We start from the raw sequence: 24,677 nt of genomic DNA, 5'->3' as shown, positions 1-24,677 counted from the left end.
ATGAGCCCTGGCCGGTGTGGCTCAGTTGGTTAGAGCATCATCCCATACACCAAAAGTAGTGGGTTTGATTCCCAGTCAGGGCACATACCCAGTTGGGGGTTCAATCCCTGGTCAGTGCACATATGGGAGGCAACTGGTCAATGTTTCTCTCTCACATTGTTTCTCTCTCTCTCTAAAAATTAATTTAAAACACAACCAGTGTTGCTCAGTGGTTGAGCATCAAACCATGAACCAAGAGGTCATGGTTCAATTTCTGGTCAGGACACATGCCCAGGTTGCGAACTTGATCCCCATTGTGGAACATGCAAGAGGCAGCTGATTGATGATTCTCTCTCATCATTGATGTTTCTATCTCTCTCTCCCTCTCCCTTCCTCTCTGACATCAATAAAAATCTATTTTATAAATAAATTAATTAAATTAAAATTAAAATTTTAAAATGTCCTCAGGTGAGGATCAAAAATAATAATAATAATAAAATATAAGAGAAATTACATTGTCTACCTTAGAGAGATGTTAGAATTAAATGAGATTATGTAAAACATGTGGCACAAGTTAAGGACTCAAGAAATATGTTTCTTTGCTATTAGCCACCTCTGCCCACACTTCTTAGAATACTATTTTTATTTTGTGCATTGGGGTTGTCTCTCCCACCAAAATGGAACTCCCAGAGAACAGAAACTGGGCTTGACTCAAACTCAGAGTCAGTTTCCATGAATGCCAGGGCAGGGCACATTTGTTCACCAGGAGGGAGAAGGTGCCACACTCCAAGAGGTCCTAGCTCAGCTCAAACTCACCCCTCTAGGTAGCCTTCCCAGATGCCCACACTGGTTCCACCTCAGCCATCACTTCTGCAGTCCCATAGAATCCACTCTTCTGTGTCTGTGTGCAGATCTGTCCCCCACCAGGATAAGAGCATTGTGAGGGTAGGGACCTCATCTGACTCATCTTTGTGTTCCCAGAATGCACAGGGATCTCCTATCCTATGTGCTCCACAAATGAACATTTGTCAACTCTGAAGCCAGAAAAACTGCTAGAGCCCCTGCTCACCCACCCAGGCCGTTCCAGAACTAGGTCCTCCTTCTCCTTTCCCACAAGAACATGCTATAAATGGCCAGCACACCAGCTGGCACTCAATACAGGGCTTGGATTTCACAAACCAATGGCCTGCCCCAGGGTCATGGGGGCCCCAGAGTGTGACCATAAATAGCCCAGCTCTGAGTCTTCCTCTCTGCTCTGATTTCTACCTGAGTCACTCAGCAAGCAGGGCCAGGTTGCCTAAAGGCGATGGCCTGGAAAGCTGAGGACACAACCATGGCCCGGTGGCCAGCATTCTTGAGACTCCAAGGATAGACACAGCTGGTATCCACACCCACCCCAGCCAAGATCCTGGTCCAGAAGCCTGATAAAGCAGTGACACATGGGCCTTTCCTCTTCAGGGAAGCTGAAATAGATATAAACACTGCCCATTCCCGAGGCCCCAAGTCCCAGCTCTCCCAAGGGGAGAAGCCATAGCCCCAAGGACCCAGGCTTCTCTAAAAACACAAGGAACAGACAAGGCAGGACCATTTGTCTGGCCCAGGGAGCAAAGAAAAGGAGATACATCTGCATTTGATCTTAGCCAAAAGGCTGAGAAAAGATAGGGGATGCATCTGTTTTGGCTCAATACAGTATCCCCAGTATTTATCCCAGTGCTCAATAAATGTTTGGGACTGAATATCTTGGCACTGAGTCTTCGCTGAAGCCTGTTCTCTAAGCTCAAGCTGTTCCTTATCTGTTCAGTACGTGATTTACTAGCCCCCACCTGAAATTACATGATCTGTCCATTTGTTTACTAGTTAATGGCCTTTCTCCTCCAACTAAAATGTCAGTCCTATGAGGGCAGAGACCTGTTTTCTTGTTCATTAGGGTATCCCCAGCACCTAGAATAGTACCAACAGGTAATCAGTAAATAAGAATTTTGTTAAATGAATTAATATTGACAACCTGAAGAGACATCAAATTGGGCTCTGAAATGATATAGGCTTGTGTTTTACTTCCTTGCTCTGTGACCTTGGACAACTGACTTGACTTTTGTAAGCCTCTATTTTCTCATCTTTATAATGGGAGCAAAATATATCTACTTCCAGAATATTGATATTCAACACCTGAAAGGCACTTTGCCCCACCTGGCATGGAATAGATCTTCAATAGCAATATAGTTATTATTTCTGCTGCTGTTCTTAGTGTAACAGTATAAGGGGATGAGCACACAATGTGGTTTCAGACAGACAAAGATTTTAATCCAGGCCCGGTCAGTTGCTCTCTGGTCTTGGTAAGTCCCAAGGTCTCTCTGAGCCTGAGTTTCTCTGCCTAAATAATGGGCACTTGATACACCAGCTCTCTGAGTAAAGCACTATAAAGATTCAAGTCAGGGCTGCCCACATTACCACCCAGGATGGTGTGGAGTGGACATGAGATTCCAACAGGCTCTGGAAGGGATGACCTTTAAAGTCCTGCTTGTCTAGCAAGGCTGGACTATAAATAGTCCCCAGCCCCTGGCAGGCCCTGAAGCAGGATTGAACAACAGAGCCTAGGTTGCCACACTCTGAGCAAAAGAATCTCACCTCACCACACCCTTATGCAGCATAAGGGGCACCATCTATCAAGATCCTAAAGGCATGTGAATGCTTTGATCTAATAATATCCTTTGCAGGAGCCCTGCTTCAGATAAATGCTCATAAGTGCACAGAGGGGTCACAGCACTGTTGTCTTTGGTTCAAGAGACTAGGGACAACTTGAATGTCCATGGATAGAGGCTGCTAAATACAAGATATGAGCTTCCTGACTCAGTCTTCTTTTTTAACTTCATATTTTTTAATTTAGTTTGAGAGAGAGAGGAAGGGAGAGGGAGAGAGAGAGAGAAACATCAATGTGAGAGCAAAACATCGATAAGCTGCCTCTTGCACCAAGCCCACAACCCAGTCATGTGCACTGACCAGGAATCTTATTGGCAACCAATCGGTGCACAGAATGATGCCCAACCAACTGAGCTCCAGCCAGGGGTCCTAATTCAGTTTTATTCTTGGCTATATCACCAGTGCCTACATCTAGTCATGGAACACAGACAGGACTCAGTAAATATTGGTTAAATCAATGTACAAATATCAATAATACTAGAGGCCCAGTGCATGAAATTTGTGCGGGGGCGGGGGGGAGGGAGCAGTCCCTCAGCCCAGCCTGTGCCCTCGGGGGATGTCCGACTGCTGGTTTGTGGGAGGCAACAGGTAGGGTGCTTACCGGCTGGCCCCACCCCTGATCACCGCTGCTGGTTGCCTCCCTTTCAGGGGGCAGTGCGTGTCATAGCGACTTGTCGTTCCACCGGTCATTCAGCCGTTTGGTCAATTTGCATATTAGGTTTTTATTATATAGGATGATATTGTGCAATCATTATAAAAAATGAAACAAAGCCCTAGCTGATTTGGCTCAGTGGATAGAGCATCAACCTGCAGACTGAAGGTTCCCGGGTTCGATTCCAGTCAAGGGCACATGCCTGGGTTGTGGGCTCAATCCCCAGTAGAAGGCATGCAAGAGGCAGCCGATCAATGATTCTCTCTCATCATTGATATTTCCATCTCTCTCCTTCTCCTTTCCTCTCTGAAATCAATAAAAACATATTTTAAAAAATACAAGTAAGAAATACTAAAATTCTAGTTTTCTAGAACTTTTTAAAAACAAACAAACAAAAAAAGAATGAAACAGAGCTACATGTACTGAGTTGGAAATATGTCCTCAACTTGTTAAGTGATAGAAACAAATGTGGAAATTTTCTGGAAGAATGTGAAAATATCAACTGTGGTTATCTCTATGAAAAGACAATTGCTTTACACTCACTCTCCTGGGTTTTTTTAATAGGCATATATTACTTTCTATATTTTTTTTGAAAGTCTACTTTTTAAAATATATGTATAGCCCTCGCCGGTTTGGCTCAGTGGATAGAGCGTTGGCCGGTGAACTGAAGGATCCCGGGTTCAATTCTGGTAAAGGGAACATAGCTTGGTTGTGGGCTCAATCCCAGGCCCTGGTCAGGTGCACATGAGAGGCAACCAATCAATGTGTCTCTCTCACATTGATGTTTCTCTCTCTCTCTCTCTGTCTCTCCCCCTCCCACTCTCTCTAAAAATCAATGGAAAAATATCCTCAGTGAGGATTAACAAAAAAACAAAAAAAAATATGTATATACCACCATATTTAAAATAATCTAAGCCAGGATTCTGGGATGAGAGCCTCATCAGCCCTTCCAGAAGCAAAGAGTTCTAGGATCTTAAAAAGAAGTACTTATTGAGCGCCTACTATACACCAAGCACCAACCTCAATGCTCACAAACACATCTTCATCTAATCGCACCATTTCAAGAAATGAATCTATGTCCTTATTTAACAGTTGAATAAATTGAATAAACTGAGTCTCAGTGGTTAAATGACTTGCAGTGCTGTATAAATATTTAAGAACATGGGTTCTTGCATCTGACAGATCTGAGCTCAAATTCTATCTCAGCTACTGTGTGACCTTGGGCAAGTAGCTTCACTTCTCTGAGTTTCATTGTTCTCACCTGCACAATGGAATAAATAATGTACCTAATTCACAGGGGTGGTTTTGAGGAATCAATGAGATAACATATGGATGACACTTAGCACAGTGACTAGCACACTATAGGTATTCCATGAACAGCAGACACTACATCATTATCATTATTATTTCCTCTACCACCATCAGCAGCCAGACTCACACAGCTAATCAAAGCCAGAACCCCCATCCAGAGCCCCACAGGAATTTTAATCAAGATCCAGGGAACAGGCCAGGGCTGCATTAAGCCAAATTTTGTCTGTGGGGAGTCACATGGCCTAAAACTGTGTGGGTGTGGTGTGGTGTGGTGTGGTGTGGTGTGGTGTGTGGTGTGTGTAGCCAAATAATGTTCCCTTGAAAACAATGATTAGAACAATAGGTCTTTGTGGCCATGGGAGGTCTGAATAGGAGCTACATTCAGGACTCTGTTCCCAGGACAAGAGTCCCACAGGCACTTCAGGATCATGGCATCACTTAGCTAAGCCAACTCGGGTGACCTCAAATTAGCTGCAATGGTTAATAACATCCCACTTTTTTTAAATATATTGTTATTGATTTCAGAAAGGAAGGGACAGGGAGAGAGGGATAGAAACATCAATGATGAGAGAATCATTGATCAGCTGCCTTCTGCACGCCTCCCACTGGAGATGGAGCCCACAACCGGGCATGTGCCCTTGACTGGAATCGAACCCGGGACCCTTCAGTCCGCAGGCCGATGCTCTATCCACTGAGCCAAACCAGCTAGGGCAACATTCCACTTTTGATGGTGGTGATGCACTGAGCCAAATTCAGTCATGACACCTGGCAGTGTCCATCTCCCAGGGAAGAAGTTGACAGGGGCCTAGACCTGGAGTTAGAAGAACTCATCACAGAAATTCTCAATTAACCAGTGTCATCCCAATAAGTTCAATGAAAAGGAAAGAAAAGAAATTCTCAGGAGTCAGTCAAGCCAGCTTGAGCCTTGAAGCCCAGCTTGAGTCTTGAGCCCCACCTTAAACATTTAGGAAAGTAAACTGCAATTGACAAGGTTAAAGATAAAGTAGAAAAGGTCTGAGATGTACCCTAGTGATCATTCCCCAAACACTCACCAAGATGTAATGTGTGCTGGGCCCAATGTCAGGCCTGGGGCCCTGGGACAAACTACACATGATTCCTGCCCTCAAAGGCCTCGGAGTTTACTGGAGAAAACAATAATCTGCTGATGCTGATGTGATGATAATAAAGGCTGACTTTTATTGAATGCTTACCATGTGGAAGACATTGTGCTATGCACTTCAAGCGCATTGTCTCATCCTTATAAACAGCAAATAAAATGAATAAGTATATGCTGTGGGCACTGGCCTCAGCATGTTACACACACTTTACATGTATTATTTTTTAATCTTGCAAATAACAATACAAGGTAGGTATTATTCAAGGCTGAGGCAATGGTGGCCTCTGCAACCAAACTGACCTTGGTTTCAATTCTGAGTCTGACAATTTATTGGTTGGATGACTTGAAGAAAGGTATTTATTCTCAACAAACCTTGGTGACTTTGCCTGTAACAGGGATTATAGAAATTCCTATTACGGTATGTGCCTTTTATATACATGTTACTCTATTCCTGTGTCTTTAATTTATTTTTAAAGGATTCTTTTTTAAAATATATTTTTATTGATTTCAGAGAGGAAGGGAGAGGGAGATAGAAACATCAATGATGAGAATGAATCATTGATTGGTTGCCTCCTGCAAACCCCCTACTGGGGATCAAGCCCACAACTCGGAATTGAACCCAGGACCCTTCAGTCCACAGGCCAACGCTCTATCCACTGAGCCAAATCAGCTAGGGCTATTCCTGTATCTTTTAAAAGCCTGATCTTTATGTGGAATGTATTTCCCCTTTGTACAAAGTACCAAAATTGACTTCATTAATTTGTACTGTCCTTTAGTATTATATATATATTTTTTTAATATATTTTATTGACTTTTTACAGAGAGGAAGGAAGAGGGATAGAGAGCCAGAAACATCGATGAGAGAGAAACATCGATCAGCTGCCTCCTGCACACCTCCTACTGGGGATGTGCCCGCAACCAAGTTACGTGCCCTTGACCGGAATCGAACCTGGGACCCCTCAGTCCGCAGGCCGACGCTCCATCCACTGAGCCAAACCGGCTTTGGCAGTATTATATTTTAATGCATCACAGGCTCACTGTTGACTCTGTCTTGCCAACCACACTGGAGGTGGACGGAGGGGAAGCATTTGGCTGTTTCTCTTTTCCCACAGGCTTAGTCTCCAAGGGCCCAGGCTGGCCCTGGCTCCAGGTCTGTGCACACAATGGGCCTCTCTAAGTAGCAGGCAGAGGTGTGTTGGCTGCCAGCTTGGTCCCAGACTGGTCACAAACACATCCCTGTGACTGAAAGCAAGACATTTGTGCAAGCCCCTGACCTCCCAGAGGAAAAGGTACAGAAGGCAAACTAGGGTTGCTGATGCTCAGCTGAGCCCCTGACTTAGGCCAAAGAAGTAGGGATCTGGCTGGCACCCAGAGTTTGTCAGTGACATCTGTCCTTCTAGGACATTCTCAGGAAGCTCTGTACCTACCAAGACCCAGGCCTCAGGAAAGATGCCCAGCCACCCTGCCAACTTCTCATCCAAAGAATAGGCCACCTACCCGGCTGGTGTGGCTCAGTGGTTGAGCATCAACCTATGAACCAGAAAGTCAAGGTTCAATTCCGGGTCAGGGTACATGACCAGGTTGCGGGCTTGATCCCCACTGTGGGCATGCAGGAGGCATCAGATCAATGATTCTCTCTCATCATTGATGTTTCTATCTCTTTCTCCCTCTCCCTTTCTCTCTGAAATCAGTAATTTATACATATATATGTGTGTGTATATATATATATATATTTTTTTATTTTTTTTTTAAAGACACAAAGGACAGGCCACCCTCCCGTGGCCCCTTGGAGGTAGCTTATGAGTGAGATAGGGGCAGGGAAGTTCTGAACAATGTGACCAGTGACTGGGTTCTAGCGGAGAACCTAGGCCCAGAGAGGCTCTCAAGAGCACTGGCTCCAGACTCAGGCCACTGCCCAATTCTTACCTTCTCCACACAGATTCTTCCAAATATCAAGGACCAGCCACAAACCAGCATCTTAGCTCCCTCACATCCTCCAAGCTTCTCAGATCACCTGTGCAACTCAAAGATTTTTGACCCCAGTGCCCACTATCACCCCTTTACTGCTTTGGTTGAAATGACCTCCTTCCATAAGCTTGCTGGGCCAGGAAAGCAACTCAAAAGAGACTTCAACTAAGAAAAAGCTGGGGGAAATTAACAAAGAAGGCCACAACCTCCAAACTCTTCTTATGTACGCCAGCTTAAATCAAACCACCACCTCCTCCCTCCTGTTCGTGGCCTCGCCTCCTCGTTGCCATTCTGCATCTGTTTGTGCCTCCCTCCAAACCAGAGTGATGCTGCTAAAGCTCAGAGCTGACCATGTGAGCCCTGCCGAACACCTTGTGATGGCTCTTCCTTTCTCTCCAGAGAAAGTCCAGCTCCTTTAGTCTGGCTCTGCAGGATCTGTCAAGCTGGTGAGCCTCCTCTTTTTTTCACTTCCTTCCTCATACCATAGGTTCAGATAAAGCTGAATTATTAAAGTCAAGTCACTTTACTCCTCTATGGTTTTGCTCACACAGTTCCCCTGCCTGGAACACCTTTCTCCACCCCATATTCACCTCTGCTTATTGTTCATAAAGTGGCAGCATCCCCTTCTCCAGGAAGTCTTTCCTGACAACCCAGAGAGAAGAAACCACTTCCTCCTCCAATCCCTGGGCAGACCCTATCTCCGCATGTGTGACATGTTGGTGACCTGGTAGGTTTGCTCAGCTGTCTCCCCAATAAGACTAAGAAGTGCCTTCAAAACCACTGAGTATAGCAGCAAAAAGGGAGGGGAGAAAAAGAGAAAGCAAAAGAGGGCTCTCATCCAAAAGGCAGAAATAATAAATGACTTTATGTCGATAAATCTGACACCTTGGATGAAAAGGACAAATTCCTTGAAAGACAAAATCTACCAATGCTCATTCAAGAAAAAAAAATAGATCCTCTAAATTACCCTATTAACAACATTAAAATCCAAGTTAAAAACCTTTCTATAAAGGTGGCTTCCCTGGAGAATGCTACTAAACATTTAAGGAGAAAATAATATCAATTCTATAAAAATGCAGTGAAACAGGAGGGGAGTTACTAACATTTATAAAGTGCCTACTATGTGCTAAATCCTATCTTGGGCAACAGAGAGGCCAAGCTTGCCAGGCCAGTATGGCTCAATGGTTGAATGTCGACCTATGAATCAGGAGGTCATAGTTTGATTCCCGGGTTGGGGGCACATGCCTGGATTGCGGGCTCAATCCCTGGTGGGGTGTGTGCAGGAGGCAGCTGATCGATGATTCTCTCTCATCATTAATGTTTCTGTATCTCTCCCTCTCCCTTCCTCTCTGATATCAATAAAAAAATTTTTTTTTTAAAGAGAGAGGCCAAGTTCCACCTGGAGACCTGAAGCAGGATTTGCCAAGGAAAGATCTTGCCCTATGAAAAGTCTCAGAGAACATAGCACTAGAGACCCTCAATCCTGGGATGGCACACAGGTTACTTCTCTTCCTTGCTATATAGACCTTATTAATCAATTCCAGCTCCATTCTGCTGAGTCCAGACAAGACCTCCCAATCCCAAATACGGAACTCCTAGTGACCACCAGAGAAGGTGGCATTCATAATGAAAGCTATTGGTTATCTCTGATATAATCTAACCCTAGCCAATATGGAAACTGAGGCCCAGAGAAGCAAAGGTCTTACCATGGCCAGAGATTCACCACAAAGCAGACAGGAGTTTAGAAACTGATTTTTAAATAGTTTGTATAGAAGAGACAGTGCTTATGTTTTATCTCTCCTACCAGATGGTGAGCTCCTTCAGGAGAAGCCTGGGTCTAGTTCAGCTTCTAACTCAATGCTCTGCACACCAGGTACACAGTAGGTCTCTGCAAATGTTTCTTGTCTTAGTGAAGAAGGAATAGAGTAAATGAGTTAGATGGAAGGTTTGGATATTACTAGTAGCTCCTAAACCAGGAGATGCTTCAAGCATCTAACACTCAGAGATGCTACCTTTTCAGAATGATCCACACTGAGAACCCAAATAGAGACATTCTCAACCTAAAGATGAGGGGCTGAGGGGGACCGCCGTGTGGATTAGAAATGTGTCTATAGTAGAAATTTTGCCATCTATAGGCTAGACTTTCAAACAGCAAAAACTAAAAGAGCTTTTCAAGTCAACCAAAATATGACAGTTTGATAAATTTCAACTGTTTCAAATTGCATTAATGGCTATAAATATCAAAGTAACAAGACATCTGGGAGACAAAGTATCTTATAGCCATATCATTAATGTAACTTTGCTGTTAAAATATGATTGATGTACTTAAGCTTTTAGGAACCAACACTGCAGCGTCAGCTTTTTAAAAATATACACTGTAGGCACGCTCTCTCCCTCCCGGGAGCACTCCAGCGCCTTTCCCTTCCTCCTCTTCTTCCCCCACAGGCATGCATCGCCTAAACTCTAAGGGTCCCCACAGACCTGCAACCAGGGGAGCAATGGGCTAACCCCCAGAACCTGTCCCCAGGCCCCCTTTTCTCTGACTCTCCAGTGAACTGACAGAAGCCCCGCCTTTGCTCACTGCTTTCCCTTAACGTTTCTAGAGAACCAAAGCAGCCCCACCTAGTCTCTCTCCTGTTGCTTCTTCTATCCTAGGCTCTTTCTTGTTTCACTGTCCCCAGCTTTACTAAACTTACTCCCTAAATAAATAAATAAATACACTGTATATGTTAAAAGTGCACCAAAAACTAAAAATAAAAACTGCACCAGTAGCATTTAAATAGATACACCTAAAATGTAAAAGTAAAACAAAACTGAGAGAGCCCTGGCCCATGTGGCTTGGTTGGTTGGCGCATCGTCCAATGCACCAAAAGGTGGCAGGTTCGATTCCGGTAAGGGCACATACCCAGGTTGCGTGTTCAATCCCAGGTCGGGGCAAGTGCAAGAGGCAGCTGATTGATGTTTCTCTCTCACAGCAATGTTTCTCTCTCTCTCTCTCTCTCTCTCTCTCTCTCTCTCTCTCTCTCTCTCTTTTATATCTATCTCTCTCTCCCTTCCTCTTTCTTTCTCTTTTCCTCTCTCTAAAAAAAAAAAAAAAAAAAAAAAAATTAATTAAAAAAATATTAAAAACAAAAACTGAGAGAGAACAAGAATGCCAAAGATCGCCCAGAGACCCAAAGCCTGTTTATTTCTGTGGCCTCTTAGAGACCCATTTGGGGAAACAAAGGCAACCTGTCAGGATCTGGGCCTGGGGCTCAGCTCAGCATGGCATTCTCCATCAGCCCCCGCCACCTCCCGTGCCTGTTCTGGGCCATGAGCCAGACACATTCCTCAGGCCCCCACAACTTCCGGAAATTGAAGAATGAAGTTTGAGGAAAGGGCTGAGCAAAGCAGAAATCTCTTGAGAGAGATGGCAAAAGGCAGATATGCAACAACCACAGCAAGAGGCCTATAACAACCAATGGGGAAACTGAGGCTTAGAGAAGGCAAAGGTCTCATCCAAGACCACACAGTGAGGGGATAGTGGAGAGGAACCACCCACAAAACAAAAACAAAAAAACACCTCCTTTCTGATCCTTGTTCATTTGATATTCTGTTACATAAAGGCCAAGTCTTCTCCCAAGTGAGAATGGGTCTCAGGGTTTTAAGGCCCCTGAGTGCTAGAAGAACTGGAACTTAAGAGCTCCCCTGGTTCCTCAGGAAAGAGTCTTAGCAGTCCCATCTCCAGTCTCATCTTCTCTCTTCCCCTGAGTCACTCATTGAGTGACAAATCCTGCCATGGACCTTTTGCCCTGTTCACACAAGCCAGCAAGGCAGAAATTACAGGCCTGACTTACAGATGAGGAAACTACAGTGCCAGGACTTACCCAAGGCCACAGAGATAGGGAGTGGGAAAGAGGAAATGAAAACCAGGTCTGTCTGGCTCTGCGCTGGCTCTCCCACCATCCCATGCAGTCTCAAGGCAGGTCCCCAAGTTCTGTTTCTGTTTTCAATCCTGCCCACCTCCCAGATGCCACTGCTCAAGGCCTGGAGGCAGTAGGGACAAGCTAAACACCCTCAGCTCCCCAGTGCTTACCCTCCAGTACCACCTCTTTGCCTGTCTTCTTCAGAACCTGCACCGCCTCATCATGAGTGGCAGAAGAAAGGTCTTCCCCATTCACGGACAGGATGGCATCCCCAACAAAGAGGGCCTCTGTCTGGTCAGCTGCCAAGCCTTTGAAGATCTTGGAAATGAGAATAGGCATCTTGTTCTCCCGGCCCCCTGCACAGACACAGAAAGAGGATGAAACTGAGGCAGACACTCCAACCCTTGGCAATCACATGGAGGCAACATTATTTTTGAAGGCCTCCCACAGTGTCCAGCCCAGTGCTGGGAAAGGGGAGATGGGAGGGTAAAGAGAATTTCAGCAAAGAATCTTAGAAGTTTGGGACATTAATAATACTAATAAGTCAACCAAAGCACTTGTATGCATGCATATTAGCATAACCAATGGTCACTGGGGCAGTGAGGGCTTGCCCAGGTGGGAATGGTTGCGGGGGAGGGGGGGTCAATTGGGGAAAAAGGAGACATATGTAAAACTTAAGATAATAAAAAATATATATATAAATAAATAATACTAATAAGTCATTTTTGAAGGTTAAAAAAAACGTTTTGTTTATAAAGACTAAAATGATTATATGCAAATTTGAACAGCTAGATTGTATAAGAAATTCTCTGAAAATTCCTTTTTTGCTGTCTTCCAAGAGTTGGATTCCATTATACATGCTTTCTTTTTTCTTTAGACCTGGAAAAAATATGCAATCTTTCAACAAGTGATTTATTCTTCCCTTTTCCAAGATTAGAAATCCTATGATCCCTTAGACAGTTCCTTCTGGAACAAACTTTCCTCTTCTTTCCAGCCAGCCCCAGTGGGTTCACCTCTACAGGCTCTGGGACTAGGACAGGAGTTAAGACATGTGAATGTTTCCTCACTGAGAAAGTCATTTTCTAAATTCATAATGTTATAGTTTGATCACTGGATCTTTTGGTCCGATGCTTTGGGTGTTCACCAGTGTTTGAGTAATTTACAAGGGGCTTCAGTAATTTTTCCTTAAATACATATTTTGGGTTTTAAGCAATTTTCCCACAGTGAGGGGAACCCATTGATAACCCCTAATATGGCATTATGATGGTATCAACATGGGATTAGCTAGTGCCATGGCTCCAAATTTTACAATCCAGGATCTAGACCTACGCCTTAAAAATCTAGAGATTTTTGCCCTAACCGGTTTGGCTCAGTGGATAGAGCATCGGCCTGCGGACTCAGGGGTCCCGGGTTTGATTCCGGTCAGGGGCGTGTACCTTGGTTGCGGGCACATCCCCAGTGGGGAGTGTGCAGGAGGCAGCTGATCGATGTTTCTCTCTCATCGATGTTTCTAACTCTCTATCCCTCTCCCTTCCTCTCTGTAAAAAATCAATAAAATATATTTAAAAAAAAAATCTAGAGATTTCAAAAGCCTAGATAAATAAGTAAATAAATAGCTAATACATTTTACTGAATAGCTTTGTTGCTAAATTCTTGAATGTTCTCTTAAAACAAAAAATAGTAATAATAGTTACTGTTAGTTCCAAGTACCAAATAGCTAAATGTTGTCAATGGTGTTTCATTGCATCTTCACAACACCCCAATCACACAGACATGCTCAGTTTCCTCTGAGGAAAACTGAAGTGTGAAGAGAAGCCCCTTGCCCATGGTTGTCCAGTTAGTAAGTGGCAAAGCCAGTATGTATTTGAATGTAGGTCTCCTAGCTTCAGAACCAATACTGTTAACTCTATGGCAGACTGCAAGTAGGACCCTCAGATATCACACCACTGGTCCATCCCTGAAATATTGAAGATGAACTAGTGGCATAGAGAGGGGGTGGTCATTATTCCAAGGTCACAAAATAAATGTGTGGCAACTGTAGAATTGGAAGTTTCTCCTGACCCCCATGCAGACCTAACAGTTTGCTTATTGTTCTGCACAGAGCTTGAGGCCAAGGAAAGGAAAAGGTTTCTATTTATATCTGCCCTGCTTGGCCTGAAACTGGGAACTTCAGTTCAATGTGGAACTGTGTTCATTCCTGGCTGCTTGGGCTCGACTGGACCCTAGAGGGGAGGTCATCATGGTAACAGGAGTGCAATCTACATACATGAAGAATTAAATGGAGCTGGTACTTCCCCTGATGCCTCCCAAAATACCTTCACTACTGCCTGGAAGTATGGTGCTAGGGTGTAACTTTATGTGACCTTGGAAAGTCCCTGCTTCTCTCCTAGTCTGTCTATCTACAAAGTGTAACTTTATATGAACTCTAAGTTCCTTCCTGCTTTGACACATTAAGTGTACAATTTCTGGATTGATCTGTTTTAACCCCATGCTAGAGTTTGGGGCTAAGATGGATGCCCACTCCCTGGATTATCATTTTTCTCTTTTAGGGGTCACTACATGGGGATTTGCCCTTCCATGGGAAAGAACCAACTCCCCTGGCACTATCTAGTGGCCTGATAATTAAGGTTCAAATCGCAGCTCTGCCACTCACTGACTGTGGAATCCTGGGGAAATAGTTTCTTTTCTGAATCTCAGTTTCTTACCTGCAAAATAATGATTATGCTCCCTACCTTTTACCACTTATTGCCAGGATGAAGTGGATCATGAGCCTAGAGTACTGTAGCACTTAGCACACTGTGGTAGCTGAGCCACCACCATCCCTACCCTCTCACTCAGGCCAAAGGGTCTGGAAGCACTGGAACAGAGCCAGCACCAGGAAGAGGGAACAAAGCACATCCAGAATGATAGTAGTGTTGGCCTGAGACCCTGAAAAGTAATTGTGGTAGGAACTGTGAACCCAATAGCTGGGGGTGTGCAGGGATTTTAAGCACTACTATTCGTTGCTTTAGGAATCTCTCCTGGCCTCCACTTTCCCTCTCATCTAACAGCAATAATTAACCAAGCACCTACTATGTGCTGGCAGGGTGAATGCTTTAGACTCCTGTGCTCATAGAAACATCACAACTATATTATTAGCCTCACTATATAGTTGAGGAAACTGAGGTTCAAAGATGTGAAGTGATTTGAGTTCACACAGTTGATCCTGGACTCAAAAACAGTCTGGTTGCACCCTAAAAGAAGCTATCAGGTACACCTGCCCGGTGTGGCTCAGTGGTTGAGCATCAACCTATGAATCAGTTCACGGTTCGATTCCCAGTCAGGGCACATGCCGGGGTTGTGGGCTCAGTCCCCAGTGTGGGGCATGCAGGAGGCAGCTAATCGATTATTCTCTCATCATTGATGTTTCTCTCTCTCTCTCTCTCTCTCTCTCTCTCTCTCTCTCTCTCTCTCCCTCTCCCTCTCCCTCTCTCTGTCTCTCTCTCTCTTCTCTCCCTTCCTCTCTGAAATCAATAAAAATATTTTTTACAAAAAGTTGTCAATATTGGGACCTGAGAGCTCCCAGAGAGGAGTAACAAGTCTATGTCCACCCCTCTCAGTCCTGTGCAAGGAGGAGATAGTAAGATCAGGAAACTCAAAGCCACCTCTTTGCCTAGGTACACAGCCTTACTGGGTCCTCATATTTCTGTGTGTCTTTTCCTGCCCCCTGTCTGTGAGCCCAGCAGGTGCCTAGTCTCCAATTGACCCCTATGCTTTGAACTCCAGGTCTTACCTGTAGCCCCCACCTTGTTTGTGTCTCAGGGACTTCCTCCTCCCTGCCCTAGTAACCTCCCAGTCCCAGGCCTCAGTTCCTTTTCTCCATCCTCTGCTTTCCTGGGGCCCATCTTGTCCTTGATGTCCATGCAACCCCTGAATGGTAACTGCTCTCAGATCTCTATGCCTCCACACAGAACTCCCCACCCACGTGTCCTTGGGCGTCCCCAACCCCCTCCACACCTGTGCCTTTCGACTGAGACATCGGACTCTTGAAACCCTCTCCGACGACCTTGGTGCTCCGGTTCCCTCTGTCCCCTAGAACCCTCTTACCCCCAGACAGGAGTCCTCCAACTCCACGTCCTCGGTGCGCTGCCAGCCCCTGAGACCCCTACGCCCTCGGTGCCTCCTCGCCCACCTTTGATGCTGATGCCCAGACCGCCGGCATCGGCCTTGCGCACAGTCACACGGCGCCGCTGGAGCAGCAGCGCCTCGGGAAGCTGCGGGGTCGCCGCGCCGGGATCTGCTGCGCCGTTGAGCTGCGCGGGCTCTGGCTCCCGCGGGGCGCCGGGCTCCGTGCCGGGCTCGCAGTCGGCGGGGCTCACGGTCAGCGAGTCCTCCGCCAGACTAAGCAGCACCCTCTGCCACCGCTCGCTGCCTGCCCCCGAGCCCGCCCCGGTGCGCAGGTCTAGCAGCCCGGTGCGCGGGGCGCGCCTGCCGGACGCCATCTTCGAGCCCCCGGGCCGCCGCGTTCGCCCTGCCCCGCAGTGCCCGGCCCGCTCCAGCCAAGCGCCCAGGGGAGAGGGCAGCGGGGGCCCGGCTGGGCCAGCCGCCACCCAGCCCAGGACCGCTGGGGGTGGAGCCTCTGGGGGCGGGGCTAACGGTGGGTGGGGCGGGGCGGGGGCGGGGCCCAGGATCCGAAGATTGTCAAGTGTGGGACCACTTGGAGAGTGGGATTAAAAGGGCGTCTGGGCGTGGAGCCGGTGAGGTGTGAGAGCTTGGCGGGGCCATAAGGGGGCGGGCCTTCGTGTTGGGAGCGGAGCTCTAGGATCCTGAGGAGGAGACACGGTTATCGGGGTCCGGGACCATAGCTCACGCACGTAGAAACAAGAAAAAGACACAGGAATCCTGGTGCAAGGCTTTGAAATACTGTAGCAGGGCTACGTTTGTAGAGCACTGGACTCCAGGGTCAGGGCTTGAGTTTACGAGCTAGGAACCGAGCCGCGAGTTTGGTTGCTAGGGGAGGAGATTTGGAAGGAACTGGTTTCCCACTCTGGGTCTGGAGCTTTTGTCTGTGGGCGCGGTTTAGTGTGGGCGTGGCTTATGGCGGCCACGCCTGCTGGGATGAGAGCACTGCTGGTTCTGTTTAAGGTTCAGGGGGATACAGTTCCCCACTTCCAAGTGAGTTCAGAAGATTAATTCCCTGTTCTGTTCACAGTCGAAGACAGAAAAGCCTGAAGTCTCACACTGAGAGACCTGTCTGGATAAGAATCCAAAACTACTCCCGGTGTGAGGGAAGACGACTGGAAGGTGGGGCTCTGAGTCTGCACGTCTGGAGACCTGGTTTAGGATCCCTGCTCAGACACTGTTAGTTCCATGTCAGTTGGTCTCATCACTTCAATTGTTAGTTCCATTGTTAGTTGGTCTCATCACTTCAATTCTCTAAGCCTCAGTTTCCTCATCTGTGAAATGGGAGTCATAATAATGTCTATTTTCACAGGGATGTGTCAGGATTAAATCTATGTGAAGACGTGTTGAATCTCAGAGGGAAGACAGTGGTGTGGGTGGGTGGGTGTGGAGAGATTAACCAGGGAACGTATTTGCATATATGCATAGCCCATGGACACAGACAGTAGTGTGGTGAAGGCCTGGGAAAGGTGGGGCTGGATGGAGGGTCAATGGGAGGGAAAGGGCACATCTGTAATACTTTTAACAATAAAGATAAATTTTTAAAAAAGAAAACTATAAATCCTATAGAATCAATATCACTTTCATTTATTGAATGCTCACTACTGGCCAAGCCCAAGTCAATATTTTTCATGTGTAATCTCATCTTTACAGTAGCCTCACAGAGTAGCTCTGTATAGCCCCAACATACAAAAGGGAAAATCTGGACTGAGAAGCTCTAATTGGCCCAGGTCACACATTTGTGAATGGGAGCAAAGCTGGGATTCAAACTCATGCCTATATGACACCAGTACCTAGAGACTGACCCACTCTGCTTGACAGCTGCCAAATATGAAGTGAAGCGTATCAGAAAAATCTCACCACACCTGCACACCTGCCCGGGTTGCAGGCTTGATCCCTGGTGGGGGGCATGAGGAAGGTGGCTGATCGATGATTCTCTGTCATCATTGATGTTTCTATCTCTCTCTTCCTCTCACTTCCTCTCTGAAATCAATAAAAACACATTTGAAAAAATATGAAGTGTAATTATTGTGGAACACAAGCATCAATCAAATAGTCTTATAGTTATAATTGTCAAAATAGGGGAGACACAAAAAATAAAATGAACCCAGGGCTCAGCCGGTGTTGCTCAGTGGTTGAGCGTCGACCTATGAACCAGGAGGTCACTGTTAGATTCCTGGTCAGGGCAGGCTCAATCCCCAGTGTGGAGCATGCAGGAGGCAGCTGATCAGTGATTCTCTCTCTCATCGTTGATGCTTATATCTCTCTCTCCCTCTCCCTTCCTCTCTGAAATCAAAAATATATTTTAAAAATAAAATAAATAAAATGAACCCAGGGTCTGGCATACACATGATATTCAACAAGTATATGGAAGAGAGAGAGAAGGATGGAAGCATGTAGGAAGGAAATATAGCATTACTTATGCATTGATATTTTAAAAGTATGATGGTGCTTAAAGATTGTAGAGCAGCCTAAGAAATATGGGGGTAAGCACTTGTGATAAATGAGAATTACAATCTACTTGGTTTTTGGAACTTCAGAAGGGAGGAGGGATCAGGCAGGAGACAAGGGACCAGGGGGAGGTTAGCTTTCTTTCCCAGGACCAAAGCCTGGAGCCAGATCTTTAAAAGTCCCCCCACGTACTGCCCTGCTTAAAAAAAGACTTAATGAGCCAAACTTGGTGAGAAAGAGCCCTAATACAGAGTTTCTCCCCTAGGGGACTATTTTCTGCGGTTATAATGTGAAGAGAGGAGTGAGAGGCGTGATGTGAGCAGAATAAAAGGAGGCTAGCAGATAAGAAGGATGTAGAGTCAAAGAAAATAGTGATAAGTGTGTGTGTGTATGTGTGTATGTGCAAGATCACATGATATGGGCAGTGCCAATCAGCTGTGTCCCTCAGCCCACCCACAGGAACACTGCAACTGGAGAAATGCTCTTCTTCTCCCTCCACTCTGGTCAGCTGATGCCACTCCTCTGTGGCTCAGAAATTGTCCTCCCAGACACATACACACACAGGCCTGGCTTCCCACCAACCTCAGGGCAGAGGTTCCAGAGGAAACCAGTTCACTACCAAGGGACAAGAGAGGGGGAAGGAAAAGGAAGGAGGGAGGGGGACTTTCCAGTTCACCAGTTTTGAATTCCCCACCAAAGGTCCTGCAGGCTCAAGCCTTTGGGCCAGGAGTCCAGGAGAGGACTCTGGTCAGACAACGAGGCTTCTATGCACAAGCTCCAAGGCAGGGAGCAGAGATTCTTTACACTCCTGGCCTTCTAGACCCTACGATGGCAGCAATAATGAAAGTTAACAGGACTAACTGCTTGGATCATCTCAACTAACCTTCAAGACAGTCCTAGGGCCCAGGTGATGTGGCTCAGTGATTTGAGTGTCCACTTACAAACCAGGAGATCAGGGCATATGCCCAGGTTGTGGGCTCAATCCCTAATAGGGGGCATGCAGGAGGCAGCGGATCAATGATTCTCTCTCATCATTGATGTTTCTATTTCTCTCTCCCTCTCCCTTCCTCTCTGAAATCAATAAAAAATATCTTTTAAAAAGAAGTCCTCAGAAGTAGGTCCACTAAGCAGATGAGGAAACTGGGGCTCAGATACATGATGTAATAAGCCCAAGCAATCTGGCACCAGAGATCACTGGGACACCATACTGCACCCCAGGTGAGGTTTGGATCTTAGTGGAGGCTGGGAGGCTCCCAAAGTCTAAGACTCCATGGTGTCCTGTGGGATGGAAACTAAACCAGGTGCTTCCCTAAAATGTCACCTTTAAACCTTCATTGCAGCCTTGTAAGGCAGGCACTAAAATCCCCATTTTGCAGATGAGAAAACCAAGGTCAGAGAGAAAAAGTGACTTATCTAAGGTCAGACAGGCAATAAATGACAGAACCCGAATATGAAACAGATTATTTCTGATTTCTTAGCTTCAGCCCCTTCTACTGGGCTACTCAAGATCCTAGTTAAAATCAGACTCTCAGAATGTCAGAGAATTCAAATCATACGCTTGTGAAATTCAGAGTAAAGCAATGCTAGTATCATAAAATATTGGTGTTTAAGAGGGGACCCACCAAATGTCACTAAGTCTAATTGCCTTACCCCAAGCAAGAAGGCCTTTTTTTTTTTTTTTTAAATATATTTTATTGATATTTCACAGAGAGGAAGGGAGAGGGATAGAGAGCTAGAAACATCGATGAGAGAGAAACATCGATCAGCTGCCTCCTGCACACCTCCCACTGGGGATGTGCCCGCAACCAAGGTACATGCCCTTGACCGGAATCGAACCCGGGACCCTTCAGTCCGCAGGCCGACGCTCTATCCACTGAGCCAAACCGGTTTCGGCAAGAAGGCCCTTTATAGCATCTCCAAGAGCTTTCCCTCTAGCCTGAGCTTGGATGCCTCCAGTTACAAGGAGCTCACCGCTCCACAAGGCAGACCATTTCAATTAAGAAACTACTCCCCACCACCCAAGCCAAGGCAGGGAGAGGGAACTCATACTTCTTGATTTTGCTGTCTCAGTGCTGCCTCCTTAAAATGCCTGTTCAAATCCTTCTTCCCTCCCCCTTCCCTCCCTCCCTCTAAAATCAATAAACATATCCTCAGGTGAGGATTTAAAAAATACATTTTGGCATATCCCTTTCATGCTTAGCAGCTCAGTAATGTATGTTTTTAGATTTTACCCATCACTTTTAGATTTTTTAGGTTTTTTTTTTTTTTTTCCCCCGCAAGAGAGTTGCTCAGATTAGCTAATCCTCTAAACTGTTAACTGAGCACTCATCCCAACCTCCAACCCACACTGGCTAGTGCTGATTTATATTTTTAAAAGATCCCTTTGGCCACTAAACAAAATGTGTACAAGGTGAGGGGGAATGGATTGATTGGAAGCAAAGAGATCACTTAGGAAAGTATTCAGATTATATATTACTGTATAAAATACAATCCCACTTAGAGGCTTAAAACAATGACAGTCAATTACACACTGAGTGGCCAGAGTATTATGATCTCTGAATGCATAATAATCTGGCCACTCAGTGTATATCCTATATAATAAAAGGCTAATATGCAAATTGTCCCCTCAACCAGTAGTTCGACCAGCAGGCAGGCCGGCCAACCGCCCATGTCCCCTCCCCCTGGCCAGACCCCACCCATGCACGAATTCATGCCCCAGGCCTCACACACACACACACACTGAGTGGCCAGATTATTATGTGTTCAGAGATCGTAATAATCTGGCCACTCAGTGTATTTCTCGCTGTTTGCCTAAGGCTCAGTGGGGACAGATCATCTCTGTTCCACATAATGTCAGATGGATTGGCTTGACTAGAGAATGAAAGATCTACTTTTCAAGATGGCTCACTCACATAGCTAGGAGCTCAGGTGGGGCTGGGGACTGGAGGCTTCTAGTCCTCTCCATGAGCTGCTGGGCCCACAGCATGATGGTTGGGTTGCAAGTTCGAGTGTTCAAGAAAGCAAGGTGAAAGGACATAGTGTTTTTATGATCTAGGCTGAGAAGCCATATTAACATCATTTCTGTTGTACTCTGTTGGTTAAGAAAATCACAAAGGTCTTCCCAGATTTAAGAAGAGGGGAATTTGACTCCACCTCTTGATGGAAGAATGACAAGATTCCAGAAGAGCACATGGCATGGGAACTATTGTTGCTGCCTTCTTTGGAAAGTCCAATCTGTACAGAGACTGTTGAAGTTGAGTATGGCAGATGGTGGCGACCTGGACTAGGGAGGTGGCTGAAGAGAAGATGGAGAGGAGCAGATATAATTAAGAGGTAATGAATGAGGAGGTTAAGACTTTCGGATGGCTTGTGTGAAGAAGATTAGGGAGAGTCAACAACAGAAGACTTTAAAATGTGTGACAGTCTAGGATAACTTAGGAAGAGAATGTAGAAAAAGAAAATAAACCAAGGGTTTGAGTCCTGAGTTAGAAATCAAGAAGAAGAGGAGAGAGTAAGTGTAGATGATCATCTTAGGAAGCAGGACATTCGCTGTTGGGTGTTCGTTTTTTTGTTGGTGGGAGGATTTAATTAAGAGAGGGGTTTCCGGACCCTGCCAGAGCCGCCGTTGCCAGCAACATGTTCAAGGTAATCCAGAGGTCCAGCCAGTCTGAGTCTGCTCACCTTCAAAGTCTACGCATCACAGCCGAAACCGGTTTGACTCAGTGGATAGAGCATCGGCCTGCGGACTGAAGGGTCCCAGGTTTGATTCTGGTCAAGGGCGTGTACCTTGGTTGCGGGCACATCCCCAGTAGGAGGTGTGCAAGAGGCAGCTGATCGATGTTTCTCTCTCATCGATGTTTCTGACTCTCTATCCCTCTCCCTTCCTCTCTGTAAAAAATCAATAAAATATATTTTTAAAAAATTATTAAAAAAAAAAAAGTCTACGCATCACAGAAAAAGGACTCAACTCACAAAGCTTCTGTGAACGTGAATGAGCTTTCACTCTACCCTGTTCCCGAAATTCAGTCTAAATATGTGGAGGAGCCAAGGACTCAACTTGAAGAAAGCATCTCACATCTCCGACAGTATTGCAAGCCATATACAAGTTGGTGTCAGGAAATGTATTCCCAAACTGAGCCCAAGATGCACAGTTTGGTTCAGTGGAGGTTAGACAGCTATGAATTTCTCCAAAATGCTCCTCCTGGATTTTTTCCAAGACTTGGTGTTACTGGTTTTGCTGGCATTGTTGGACTCCTTTTAGCAATAGGTCCAAAAATAAAGAAGCTGGTATATCCACCTAGTTTCATGGGATTAGCTGCCTCGCTTTATTATCCACAACAAGCCATCGTATTTGTCCAGGTCAGTGGGGAGAAATTATACGACTGGGGTTTACGAGGATACATAGTTGTAGAAGATTTGTGGAAGGAGAATTTTCAAAAGCCAGGAAATGTGAAGAATTTATCTGGAAATAAGTAGAATGCTCCAGGTTCAGACCATTTTAATCAGTTATAGGTAAACATTGGAAACTCCATACAATAAACCAGTGTTTCTACAGAAAAATGGAAGAGATGTCATTATTTAATGTAGTAAACAGGCTTTTTTCTTCAGGAAAAACTACAGTAGGCCTCATTGTTACCTTGGTTGATGTCATACTACAAAGGGACTAATCTGAAATCTTTTCACCGCAAGATAATGTACATGCCTTTGAACTTCTTGTTCTCATGTTGCTATTTATGTACATAATTAAAATTCCAAGTTTAAAAACAAAAGAGAGAGAGGGGTTTCCTCTTAAACCAGACAATAATCCTAAACTCTCTAATTCTGGACCCAGGACAAGAAAATAAAGCTTGGGGGTGGGGGGGAGATAATGGTGATGGTTTGAGCTGGGCTTTGAGGATGCTCATGTGAGGATAAAGAGGCTTTCAGAAAATTGAAGTATAGGGAACAGGAACCAGGGCAATGGGTTTGTTTTTTTCCCTAAAGACAATGAGGAGCCAGGAAGGTGCTGACCTTAGCAGAAGGAGATTCATAATCATGGCCTAAGAATTTTTATCCCAATCCAGCATTTTATGAAGGAGGAACCAGAGGTCCTAGAGGGTTTCGCTACCCCTGTACCCCTAGCCCACTATTAGTCACTTGAAAAAGACATTTGTCAATGAGCTGGAAACAGCCTGATGCTGGAGCCATATAGATTCAGCATCCTAGCGCCACATCTGATAGATGGCAGCAGAGGGCAGCAGAGAGTCAGGGCTGCGGGGCCCTAGGTAACTGGCCATCCAGCCTCCATAGAAGAAAGATGGGAGTCTAGAATGGTGTGGGAAGGGAGGATCCTTAAACTTGCCACTTCTGAAGCACTTTCTTCTCTTCCTTATATGAGGATTACACATCCATTTCAGAGGTGGGATTATTATTATAGTTACCATTATTATACCAGCTACCATTTACTGAGCCCATCCCATCTCAGCACCTGCACCCCCCAGTCACAGACCCAGGCAATGGAAAGAGAACCAGTTTTGGGGTCAGGCAGATTTGGCCTCAAACCCTGGCTCTTCCACTGACTCAAGTAACTCACTTCCCCACTAAGTCTCACTTTCCACATATATGAAAGGGGGATAATAAAACAAAAGCCTGGAGGGCTCTGAAAGAATTTTTAAAATTATTTTTATTGGGGTAATCCGGCCAGTGTGGCTAAGTGGTTGAGTGTTGACCTATGAACCAGGGAGTCATGGTTCCATTCCCAGTCAGGGCACATGCCCAGGTTTCGGGCTCGATCCCCAGTAGGGGCTGTGCAGGAGGCAGCCTATCAATGAGTCTCTCATCATTGATGTTTCTACCTCTCTCTCCCTCTCCCTACCTCTCTGAAATCAATAAGAATACATCTTAAATTTTTTATTGTGGTAACATTGGTTAATAACATTATATAAATTTCAGGTGTATAACTTTATACTATGACCTGAGAAAATTAAAGGGCCCCAACCCCCAACATACACACACAGAGACCCAAAGTTGGGAGTTTTACACACTGCCTCAACCCCCTAACCTAAACTGATTCCAGGAGGAGTCACAAGCTGTGGAGGGAGCACCCCTGGGCCCAGAGCTCACCCACCCTCATGTTGCATTCAGAACAATCCTTTATTACTTTCTTCCCACAGATGTTTCACACACACTCTTCTCTGCTCTGAAATCCCCTCAAAAGCATTCACCAGTAATTTTTCCAAATCACAGTAATTATCTCATTAATTTGATATTAATAGATTTCACCTGCCATCAAGGAGCCAACTAAAAAGTTCCCAGACCCTATGTGTGGGGAGGGACTCCTGGAGTCAGCTTTGCATGAAAGCTGGCCTGGCAGCAACCCTGTGGTTCATTCACCCCAGCTCACTTCCCTCCACCCACCTTCCCTCACTCATGCTCTTGCCCATGTCAGAGACAAGCC

At 45.6% G+C, this 24,677-nt stretch overlaps 2 protein-coding genes across 3 annotated transcripts in view; one reads left to right on the top strand and one right to left on the bottom strand.

The window, feature by feature from the left end:
• Positions 1–24,677, bottom strand: part of SNTA1 (syntrophin alpha 1) — a 64,387-nt gene that overhangs the window by 11,526 nt on the left and 28,184 nt on the right. Inside the window, exons 2-3 of one of the 2 annotated variants that reach the window (XM_080683209.1) lie at positions 17,656–17,773; positions 11,800–11,985 (exon numbers count right to left, since the gene is read on the bottom strand). In XM_080683209.1, coding sequence (XP_080539335.1) covers positions 11,800–11,985; positions 17,656–17,737 — 268 coding nt within the window. In that variant the 5' untranslated portion in view covers positions 17,738–17,773. Of the gene's footprint in view, positions 1–11,799; positions 11,986–15,800; positions 16,226–17,655; positions 17,774–24,677 lie in introns of those variants that run through there. The other variant, XM_080683208.1, reaches the window with a different exon arrangement.
• On the top strand, positions 21,229–22,754 carry LOC308256562 (MICOS complex subunit MIC26-like; the record flags this gene model as incomplete). Its single annotated transcript, XM_080684894.1, has 3 exons — positions 21,229–21,266; positions 21,896–21,953; positions 22,196–22,754. 3 exons carry the CDS (start codon positions 21,229–21,231, stop codon positions 22,715–22,717), a joined length of 618 nt encoding a protein of 205 aa, XP_080541020.1. The 3' UTR covers positions 22,718–22,754.

The sequence above is a fragment of the Plecotus auritus genome (assembly GCF_963455305.1).
Source record: "Plecotus auritus genome assembly, chromosome: 8".
In the NCBI taxonomy this organism is placed as follows: Eukaryota; Metazoa; Chordata; class Mammalia; order Chiroptera; family Vespertilionidae; genus Plecotus; species Plecotus auritus.
Note: the sequence above shows the minus strand (reverse complement) of the source record. Positions and strands in the feature narration are given on the sequence as shown.